Genomic DNA, 11,642 nt, shown 5'->3' with positions numbered 1-11,642 from the left:
ATGTGCTATGACGGGTTAATACATATAGTAATTATAATGTTATTAACACATTTATTTTCTTACACTTGGCAACGTATTCTGAACATTTGTTGAAAAGACAGAACAAGCTGCCACATGCGGACAAAACACACCAAGTTGTCCACTGCTTATGTTCAGTTGTTTTATCTGAAATAAAAAAGAACACAATGTTTTCTCTAACATCCTCTGTCGATCATCCACAGCTACCCTGTACCGTCCACAGAGGAGCTCCTCCCATCGAAGTCTTTGGCACAGTTTCAAATAAAAAGCTAGCAGTCCTTTGCTGCCCTCTATCGTCTATTTTGATTTCAAACACTCAGCCAATCCGCGCCCGTTTAACTGGATCACTAGGGAACAACGACCACGCTCATTGGCTAGTTCCTATCTCGAGGCACACGACCTAGGAACGAGGAGGGAGGGGATATTTTAATGGCCGCCACTACCACAGCAAAATACAAAAAGTCTGGATTATGTTGTTTAAAGCGACCATTGCATGAGAGTTTCATTTGAGTACAGGCAACAATGGTTTCGGTTTAAACCACCTAAACATACTCCGAAGAAAAAAATGACTCTATAAAGCCGTTTTTGGAGTGCTGGACGGACTTTACCCGCTTGATCTGTGCGCAACTGGGAGCTCAGGCCTAGCCGGCTGGCTAAGTAGCAAGCAGAACATCAGCTACTCACTGAAGTTTAAAGGTAATGTGCTTTTCGTGTTCGTTGAAGCTGTGTTGGTTTACAATTTAAAGCTTTATTTTCAAGCATATGTACACCAGCCAAATGCCACTATGATGTTGAGCTGTAAAAATCCAAAAATGTACCGCGATTACCGTAGCACAGATGGCCTCGAAGCTAATGTTAACTTCATAACAAGTATACAATCGTGAGGGCTCTAGCTAAGATGTTCTGCTATATCTAATTTTGCGGTAGATTGGAGAGGAAACTAGATGCAAGCGGTGTTTATGTGCTACTTAATTAAAGTATAAATGGTTACCTACTCCCAGATGATTGTAACTTCTGTGCTGAATCACTCATTTAACTAGCTACAAAAGTAGTGCTAACTGCTACAGCTAACACTTGTGGCCAAAAGTTATTACATTAGTCGTGTTAAACCAATATATAAATAAAACCTTAACTGTCATTCATAGACATTTCGAAACATTTATGCGTGTTTGTCCAGTAAGTATTTAATTGTTAAGCGTTGTGTTGAGCTCGAGATTGTGTCGTCAAAACCTAGTTCAGGGATTAGTGGCATTGCCTAATGCTATACCAACAAAGATTAACAAAAAAAAAATAGAGTTGACGTTCACATAAATGCATATGGACAATTCAGTGTGTTAAATGTAATATTTACAGTGCTGTTAGTGTTACATCATTCTGGTTAATGTAAAAAGCTGCTCACAACATACATGGTGGATGTATAACATTCAGTCCCAGGCTTGGATTGAATAACCCAATTCAACACGGATAGAAGCATGAATTCAAGTTAAATTTGTGAAATAAATACAACAATACACGCGTGTTTATTTATGTTCTCATTGCATGCTGCTTTTTATAGGGACTATGAAACAAAAGGCAAAATGACATCCAGATTTGGTAAAACGTACAACCGTAAAGGAGGGGAGGCCAACTCCAGATTTGAAGAGGTTTTCTCTAACAGAAAGCCCACTTTGTCCACCAAATGGGGAGACACCACATACAAGGCCCAGCTGGGTGCCAAAAGGCCTGTGTTGCAGTCTGATGGTGATATTTCAAAGAGGCCCAGATTAGAGGACAGCGACAGTGACCAGGACCCGTTTGGATTTGACAGTGACGATGAGTCAAAAACAGTCACGTCTCACATCAACCCTGAGACTAATGCCAGTGCAGCAGAGGTTACAAACACACCAATACAGCAGAGCACAGTCACACCATCTGTGGTGACCTCCTCTCAGATCTCTTCTACCATAGCAAGTGAGTCTTATTATATGGTAGCTTATCAAATTCTAAATGGAAAATGCAGCGTCTTAACAATGTATTTTGTACCTACAGATGCGACAAAACCTGAAGAGAAGGTCATTAAGGTTGTTGTTAAAAGTCACCAGCCGTGGTACAAAGTGTCCTCTGACGGTAGCCAGAAGCCCACAACCACGTCTTCCATTTCACATACAGTTTCCTCTGCTAATCAGAATTCAGGGACAAAGCAGTTCCTCTTCTCTTCAAGCACAGACATCTCTCCCTATGGTGTGCAATCCACCAGTGCTTCTCTTAGCAGAGAGTTCCTCGCTCCTTCCTCTGGTGATGAATTGCCATCAGAAGAAATGACCAGCACTGAATCGGAAGCGGCTTCAGATCCTCCACCAGCACCAGTAGATAATATCCCCCCATCTCCATTCACCCTCAGGGCCTCGAACTGCAAGAAATACCAGAGGCCTAATCGGTCTAACAAAACCTCCTCTGAGTCTGCTGAAAATAACAATGGCAACGACCCTCATGAAACCACAAGCATGCACGATAAATCCGATAAATCCCTCTCTGCGCATCCCGCTAGTTCAAGTAGTACTTCTGCCAAAGCCACGACAGCAACCAAGCCCGCAGGCAGGGGCGCTGGAAGGGTGAGGGACTACACAGTGCTGCACCCCTCCTGTGTGTCCATTTGCAATGTGACTATCCAGGACTCAATAGAGCGCAGCATTGATGAACTAGTTGCCCCTGCTGCCCCTGCTGACGTCGGAGATGTGGGGCAGATGAAGAAGAAGACCGATGCTCCGCCACCTAAACATGCCCGGTAAAAACAATCTGGCTTCACTAATGCATTTCATATTTTTATGCTTGCATATATGACCATTTACCTTTGAAATGCAGTTGTCAGTAAAATAAACTATCATCTTTGCTTTACAGGTATAGGCCAACACCGGCAAAGCCCAAGAAAACAAAGACCGAAAGCAAGCTTGAATTCTTTGGTTTTGAGGAACCAGGAGGCAACGAGAGCTCAGAAAGTGCCACTGCTGGTAAAAGCAGCTACAAGATAAAATACTTTGGTTTTGATGACCTCAGTGAGAGTGACAGTGATGACGACAGCACTAGTGCCAAAGAGAAGAAAGCCAAGAAGGCTTTGGCAGCTTTGAGCTCTTGTGTAGACAGCCCCCAAACCAGTGACTCTCAGGACAGCCAGGCCAGCAGCAACACAGGTGAACAATTAGTTCGTGCACTCTAAAACCTGCATCATGCTTGTTACTGATGACTTCAACTTGTTTTTCAAACAGATGCATTTGATTTTTCCGATGACTTAAGTCCTAGTGGGACTGAGAACCCAAAAGCACGTTTGGGAAAGGGAAGTGAAAAGCCTAAAGAGTTTGGAGCTGGATCCAAGAAGATCTTTAGCGGACCAAAAAAAGTAATTTTGCACACCCATCTTTATATCTAAAATATAACTGGATGTAAGGAATGGAAAGACGTCCTATTTGTAGCGCTTTTCAAATGACACAAGTCACTCATTGTGGATGACGCACTTCATTTTCTGTTCATTTACTCCAAACATGGTGGTGATAAGCTATTTATGTAGCCACAGCTGCTTTTTGGGGCAGACTGGCAGAAGCGTGGCTGCACATATCTGTGCCAGTGGACCCTCCTACCAGTCATTCACACACACTTGCCTGGGGCGGGGATCAAACCCGGCTACACTAACCGTTTCTAGATTGTTTTTTAAATTTTCAAAGGGAAGAGAATAATGCTTAATGAATAAATAATAGTTTGTAATGGTGTAGGTGCTGAATTCAAAATTGATTTGAGCATACCCTATGAATCTTAGTTAAAAGTATGTATTATTTTCCCCCACTGGTTCTCACATTTCTCTGTAATCTTTATTGTTTAAATGAACTGATTTGTATTGTTGCAGTTAGATCTATTAAATTATGTTGTTCACATAACTACTATTGCTAGTGGTAAAAAGGTAGTGTCACGAAAATAAGTGGACAAATCCAGTGGATTTGTTTAACTTTCTTTTTTGCTCCAGTCTCCTGCTAAAGCTGTGTACAACGCACGCCACTGGAATCAACCTGAGCCCGATGAGATTCCCGCTCCTCCTCTGTCACGATCGCAGACTGCTCCGGTGAGACCTTTTACTGGGCTCTGCCTCAAAATGTTTTATTTTTTTCACAGATCTTAATTAATCTAATCTTAATTGCTTATAAAAAACTAGTTTTAGGAAAATTAAATTGGGAGATTTTAAATATAACATTTGCACAGTATGATCTAATGTCTGTAAAACTGTAATGGTAAATATCTAACCATTTATGAACAGATTTTTAGATTTTAGTATGAGCCCTGGTTCTGTTCTATTTTCCTCAGGCCGTTTTATCGAGCAGTAGCAGCAAAGACAGCAACTCCCATAAAGATGACGGCTTGTTCAAAGCCCCTCCACCGCCGCCTAAAGTCATCAAGTCTGAGACCATGCCCACACGTCCCAACCAAGATATTGTCACAGCACTCAAATGCAGGAAGGAGCACAAGGAGGTGAGTCTCCTGTAGAGGATTTTGGAAAGCGTTGGAAGTTGAGAAGGTATTCATTGTCAGAAGTACTCACTAAAGCCCCATTGAGATCATGATTTTAGTAAATTTTAATCCAGATGAGTTGGCATGCTGTAGAGACTGCAATTACATTACCTTTAATTAAACCAGTCTGCGTTCTTCCAACAAATATAAAGTGTGAACTGCTGATTGTGCCGAAAGTCCACATGCTGAGCCACTATTGACAGCGGTATTAGCACACTCAGCCGTTGGGTTTAATGGAACCAATAGAGTGGAATTGAACAATAAGAGCGTGTGTGTGTGGAGGTTGAGTGTGTCTCTGGATTGCTTCCCAATTAGCTTCAATTAACCCAGTTCCCCTTCCACCAGCTGTACACTGTGGTGCAGCATGTGAAGCACTTCAATGACGTGGTGGAGTTTGGGGAAAATCAAGAGTTCACTGATGACTTCGAGTACCTGGAGACGGGGCTGAAAAGTTCTCAGCCGCTCAACACGAGATGCCTTAGGTAAGTGCACAGCTTCAATAGCACATATACAAGAAAACGGCGTTATTCGGATTTTCACACATTTCCTGACAGATTTTTGATCACTGTTTTGTTTCCCTGTATCTTTTGTGATGCATTTGCTTTCAAAACATCAATGTTCATTTTTCTTGTGCTGTAGTATAATCAGCCTGGCTACAAGATGTGCCATGCCCAGTTTCCGGATGCACCTAAGAGCTAGAGGAAAAGTGGCACACGTCTTCAAAATACTCAGTGACGCTCCACAGCACCCAGTGAGTTATCATTTCACTTGTTTGTGTGCTACTTACAGCCATACAAGTTGCCATACATGATTTCTTTCCTGCGCTGTCCACCCACCGCACTAACCTGCCAACCCCCTGTGTCCTTCAGAACCTGGCCCTCTGCACGGCATCGCTCATGTACATCCTGAGCAGAGACCGTCTGAACATGGACCTGGACCGGGCGTGTCTGGAGCTCATGATCAAACTGCTGGAGATGGAGCAGGACTACTCTGCGCTACCGGACCAGCTCACGGCCAAAGAGGAGGACAAGGTCAAGGAGAAGATCAGGAAACTCTGCGAGACGGTCCACAACAAGCATCTGGACTTGGAAAACATCACGGTTAGTTCTCTCAGCTCGACACAGTGTAGAGGTTGTTTGCTTTGTCGCTTGAACTTATTTCTACTCGTCAGAATATTGTGAATGAACATAAAGTCATCATTCATTAATTCTCTCTTGTCCATAATGTCCTACAGACTGGTCACCTGGCTATGGAGACGTTGCTCTCTCTGACGTCTAAACGCGCTGGAGACTGGTTCAAGGAGGAGTTGCGGCTGCTCGGGGGCCTGGATCACATCGTAGACAAAGGTGGGTGCTTTTGCGTCGGTCCAGTGGAACGTTGGCTGTTGACTTTGGGGTTATTTTACCATTCGTGAAATATCCATGGGCGTTCTTTGTGCTCGTCTCCACAGTGAAAGAATGTGTGCAACACCTGAGCCACGAAGAGGACAAGGAGAATCTGGTGGCGTCTTTGTGGGGGGCGGAGAGGTGCTTGAGAGTCCTAGAGAGTGTAAGTATGAAGTCTGTGCTGCCAGTTTCAAACTTTTGAAGAGTGACAGTCAAGGGCAGGTGTAAAAGTAAGAGAATAACAGTTATTATACTCACTCCCTTTGTCCGCTTTTGTACCTGAAGCCACCTTTCGAACTGTTATTGACCAACTACTGTAATCAAAACTTTACATTTCTTTTCTCCAAGTGTTGGATTTATTGATTCATTGATTGAATTGTCTTTGATTCATTGCCAACAGGTCACCGTGCAGAACCCCGAGAATCAGGGTTACTTGATTGCCTACAAAGATTCTCAGCTGATTATCTCCTCAGCCAGGTGAGCTCTTCAGACTCTTCACATTATTTTAGAGTTACATTTGCAATTGTGTCCATGACTCTTGCATTATTCTTATTGTCTGTCATTACATAGAGCCCTGAGATACTGTGAAAACATGATCCAGCGTTATAGCAGGGCGCTAAACAACACCTCTGTGTCATCGACCGATGCCACTCTGCCTCACTGCAGCTTCAGTAACGTGGGCAAAGCTGTGGAGGACTGCATGAGGGCAGTGATTGGCGTGTTGCTTAACCTCACACATGACAATGGTATGTGTTTCTCACTTTTTTAGAAAACTTTTTATTATTCATTTCAGTTTCGTTGGTGAGGTCAGCAGCAACTGTCACATGTTGCCAAAATGTGTTTGAACATGTCGAAAGAAAAGAAAGTGGTAGGTGATAAGAGGATGCTGTTTTCTTGGCAGAGTGGGGAAGCACAAAGACGGGGGAGCAGGAGCTGTTAATAGTCACAGCTTTGAACTGTGTGCTGCGAGTGCCTCGCTACATCCCGCAAGAGCAGCGATTCGACATCCGAGTACTGGTAAAGCCATTAACATTACATAAGGGCCATGTTCAAGTTTTTACAAAGAAAACAAGTAAAAGTCTTCTGTTGTGTTTGTTGCTCACCAGGGTTTGGGCCTTCTCATTAATCTGGTGGAGTACAGCTCCAGAAACAGACACTGTCTGGTGGATATGGAATACACAGTAGAAGATAGCTGTCTTGAGGATAGCCTGATGCAGCCTGCTGAGCCCACACAAAGCAGCGCAGAGTCAGCAGCAGCACCCGCTGAGGGAGAGGCGGAGGAGAAGCCCAAAGCCTCTGGCGCTCTGGCTGCCCTGGTCAAGGTACAAGCTGGGCCAGCAAGCATTCATAAATATTCCCACACTGTTATTGCATCGGGTTGATTGTATGTATGTATGTATGTATTCAGATGCTTTTACTGGTAGCAGCCATGTGGAAAAATCAATAATGTTATAGTTCCTCAGATTATATGAAAAATACTATTCCCCTCTGCCACATCGGCCACTGCACAAGGGTACCTTCGAGGTCTTTGTGCCCATTCAATAAGGGCTGGTTTGAATTTTGGTACATTCACCCGACTGGTAAAAAGGTCAGAGAGTAATCGAGCAGTGAGTGCACATTTTACACATAAACATTGAAGAATTATTGTGAATTTCCACTTGAGTTCAAATATTACATGTGTTATGTGCCCTGTAGTCCTCAGCAGTGTTCTTTATTTCATGATTCATGATTTTGTGTGTGACTGTACGTCGATTGCATCTGATTTTGCTCCATAAATCATAGCTCTTCCTGGAGCGGGAGCGTGCTGCTATCCTGGCTGAAGCGAAAACCGATGATATCATTACTGAGGCACCAAAGCCAGCTCTGGACCAGAGCGGACAGTGGCAGGAGACGTCCGGTGAGATCCAGTGGGTCGAAGCAGAGAACGCAGACAAAACCCCGGCCGCGGAGAGCGACAAGAAGGAGGAAGAGGATGAAGAGTTGGACCTCAATAAAGGTGAACATGTCATTGGTGCGCTGTGCTGGACAGGCTTACAATATACAGTGATATAGTTGCATTATGTCTCATCCAAACCCTAACGAATGGTGGTCGCCCTATTAAGGCTTCTTTATGTTGTTACTCTTCAGAATGGAAGAATTGTGTGCTGACCATTGTAGTGTCATATTTTGAGTATTGCTCTGCTTTCAGAAGACTTTTTTTGGTAAGCTCAGTCATAAATACTTCATCTCTTGTGTCTGTGCAGCTCTGCAGCACGCAGGCAAACACATGGAGGACAGCATCGCTGCCTCCTACACAGCTCTACTTCTGGGCTGCTTGTGTCAAGGCAGCCAGGTAAGATTAATATGCCACAAAATACCTTTATTACGCAACAATGCAGTAGATGATGTTTTTGTAATGTCTGTGCAGGTAAATGTGACTACTGTGAGAGAGAATCTACCTAAAGGAGACTTCTCCATCATGACAGAAATGTTGAAGAAGTTCCTGAACTTCATGAACCTCACTGTAAGTCCAGCTAAATAAAGATCACCAGATCATGTTATGGCATATAGCTTGGTAATGATAATAATCATAATAATCATTTGACTTCAATAAATTAAAAACCCTGTTATAATAATAATTTTAAATAAATAATGCATGTATGCCTTTTATGGACCTTAATTGTAGATCAAAATGGACTGAGCTGTTGGCTAATATCTCGCCATATAACTGTTGTGGCTTCTTCTGTTGTAAGAGTTAGGACCATCAGTAAGGCAAAGTTCTGTTCTCACCTTTGTTTGTTGTTTCCTCTCAGTGTGCGATGGGCTCCACAGGACAGAAGTCCATCTCTCGAGTCATCGACTACCTGGAGCACTGTTAACAGACTGTGGGACACAACTCTAGGACGCACATTTAAGCGAGGTGCTGTACCTGCGCCCTTTCTGACGGGAGCCACAGGGGGGAGTGCAGGCTCACAGCCCATCACCCAGAGCCTCTCTGTGGACTCCCCTGGGTGGCACTGATGTGTGCCCACACACACCTCCCCACGACACAGCTGTCTCTGGAGCGAAGCGTGAAGCAAAGCCCCTCTTGCCGCCGGCTTGTAGGGGCTTCAGTTCATTCACCTGTGACCCTCAGATGGTCTGCATCTCCTCAGGTAACAGCCTTTTCTGACACTCTCCACTCTGTGTGGACTGTGAACAGGCTCCAGACTTTGTCCTGAAATGTCCTACAGCAATCTTCACTCTGTGGCTCTGCTCTTGGAGCAACCAGCCGACTGTCAACTCTCCAATTTTATGGATCATTGCATTTTAACATGTTCATTTACACTGACTCCACAGGGGAGACCCTTGATTAGCATGAAAAAACATTTTCATGGATTTTAGATGTCTTTCTAAACGGGTGTGAAATCATTTGAATGCATACAACCATTTGTGCTGTTTGTGTTTGGCTTGAGATGAATGTTAAGGGAAAGGGCAGATATTAGTAACACATTGATCCTTATTCCTTCATGTTGTGCTTATTTTATTTTCCTCCAAGGGCATTTTCCCTTATTATGAATTGTAGATTTGTTTTCCTTTTAATTTATAATTAATGAAATTAATTTTGTTATGAATTGGCAAACCGTGATTAGTTTCTTTTTATCCAATTTTACAATTCTGTTACATTGTGTGAGCTGTGCTTCCTTTTAAATATCAATGAAGTTAAGTATTTAATTTAATATTATTAATGTCCCTTGATGTGGTACAATTTAATTTTAACATTTTCTGTCATGTTTTCACCACAACCCACAATGCATTGCAGTAGCTGGATATCCAAACCTCTATATGAATCAGTGTGTCATTTGTCTTTGTATGCCCAGCTTGTCTTTGCTTTTTTGCCTGTGCATTGTAACATTTCATGATTGGAGAAAATGTTTTTGGCTTAATTTATTCCTTAGTGTCATTTGAAGCTGCACCGATGCACCAGGTCCCTCTAGACGCCTCTGTGTCCTGTACTTTTGATCACTGACTGAATGACAGCCATAGCCGTATTTAGGGCTGCGATGACCTCCTAGTTAACTGTATACTTTGCAAAATTATGCTTTGAATGGAATTTTAAGACTGTAAATACTCCTGTACATAATGGGTAATGGACATTTAAATGCTTAGACTACTTTTTTCTCCCGAAGCTGATATTTTTATTTTATACAATACTATTTCTGAGTTTGGAAAAGGCAGAGTTAAAAAAAATAATAAGTTTGTACCCGTTTTGAGGACAATGTCTTTGGTTACATGTAAAAAGTTGTATCTCAAAGTAAAAAGTTGCTACTTTCAGTACACTCCCCTTGTGTGTTTATTTTGCAATATCTTTTGTTTGACCAGTGGGGACTTTTTTCATTTCGGTTTGTAAATTCAGAGCAGTGGGAGGTAAACAGCAGCATGCACAAAGAGATGTTTAGCTTCCTGTTTGGTATTCACCGCAGCTCAATGAATTTGTATTTGATCATGTCGATCTTGTACAAGTTGAAAATCTGCCTTCCGCTCTCATTTTTTCCCCATCCCTGACAAACTGCCTAGGATCGAGTGATGGTCCAGAGCTGCCCGTGTACTTTAGCAGCACTCAGCGTTGACGGCTCATTGATGTGACCTGACTGACTTGTGCATAATAGAAACAAAAGATCCTCGTTGCCGGCGCTAGCAGGGAGTCGAATTTACAAATAGCTCCTTGTGCTCCGGGGAAAATGTGTGTGACAATCCTGATTTTCATGCAGCTACGGCGACCTTGATACTACAAGAGCAAAAAAACATTCTCTTGGTTTCAAACTGAGTTCAGTATGACAGGTGCAACAAGTTTTGATAACAGTTAACAGGTGTTTGAGCAGGTTTTCTCATCCGAACGTTACAACCACTCTCAATTATGGCAGAGAGAATGAAGAAATTCACACTGATTAAGATTAAAAGAAAAGAAAAGAAAAGAAAAGAAACCATTAAGAAAAATATGGCTTGACGGCGCATCAAAGCACCGGCCAGTTTCTGTTCAAATCCAAGAAATGAAAACGTGTTCAGGGATACAGAAATTGCTTAAAATATGTATTCCCTGTTTTGGTGAAGGGCTGTTCTTGGTAAGACTTTTTTGTTGTAACCTATTTAATGTTGCTTGTCATAATGTTTTGCCTGATCCCAGTTAGTTAATGTAATACTTTGTAACAACAATTAGAAGACCAATGTGTTTGACAGAATAGAAACAATGTTTAGAATGTGAAATCCAGAAGCCGCTTAAGGGACTAAAAACTGCAGGATATAATAAAGATGGATGCAGGGGCGTAGCACCAAATTCTGGGCCCTAAGTACAAACTATCTTTTTGGACCCCCCTGATATTTCTTGTTCTTTAACCACATAACAGTGGTTTGACAGTGCAGTTGATTTATTTTCTATTATAACTTTATTATATACAGCGACCTAAAAATCTAGATTAGTCCTGGATACTTAGTTCATTGTTTTGTTTTTGTTTGTTGTGTACTCGATGTTCGACTTGAAATTTCATCTGGATTGGCTTCAGTTACAGAAATTGAATAACCTTCAATCCCGGTAGTGATATAGATATTTAAATTGGTGGTGGAATATTCTGCATGCATAATGATTATTAGCATACCACATTAAACAGGACGACTGCACCAGGGACATAGTATATTTGTGCCGGGAATAACAAATGTGTGACTTTAAAGTAGGCATTAAAATGCTATTTTGCA

The 11,642-nt window shown here is 42.3% G+C and overlaps 1 protein-coding gene across 1 annotated transcript; it reads left to right on the top strand.

The window, feature by feature from the left end:
* Nucleotides 1–422: 422 nt before the first annotated feature.
* wapla (WAPL cohesin release factor a) lies at nt 423–10,161 on the top strand. Its single transcript, XM_079560642.1, has 20 exons — nt 423–714; nt 1,574–1,968; nt 2,047–2,782; nt 2,896–3,185; nt 3,261–3,391; nt 4,010–4,105; nt 4,345–4,509; nt 4,894–5,030; nt 5,188–5,299; nt 5,418–5,648; nt 5,783–5,894; nt 5,999–6,096; nt 6,334–6,410; nt 6,504–6,679; nt 6,835–6,950; nt 7,040–7,255; nt 7,716–7,929; nt 8,177–8,265; nt 8,341–8,436; nt 8,726–10,161. The coding sequence occupies exons 2-20, from the start codon at nt 1,596–1,598 to the stop codon at nt 8,789–8,791; spliced, it is 3,531 nt and encodes a 1,176-aa protein (XP_079416768.1). The 5' UTR covers nt 423–714; nt 1,574–1,595; the 3' UTR covers nt 8,792–10,161.
* The last annotated feature ends 1,481 nt before the right edge of the window (nt 10,162–11,642 follow it).

The sequence above is a fragment of the Gobius niger genome, assembly GCF_951799975.1.
Source record: "Gobius niger genome assembly, chromosome: 7".
In the NCBI taxonomy this organism is placed as follows: Eukaryota; Metazoa; Chordata; class Actinopteri; order Gobiiformes; family Gobiidae; genus Gobius; species Gobius niger.
Note: the sequence above shows the minus strand (reverse complement) of the source record. Positions and strands in the feature narration are given on the sequence as shown.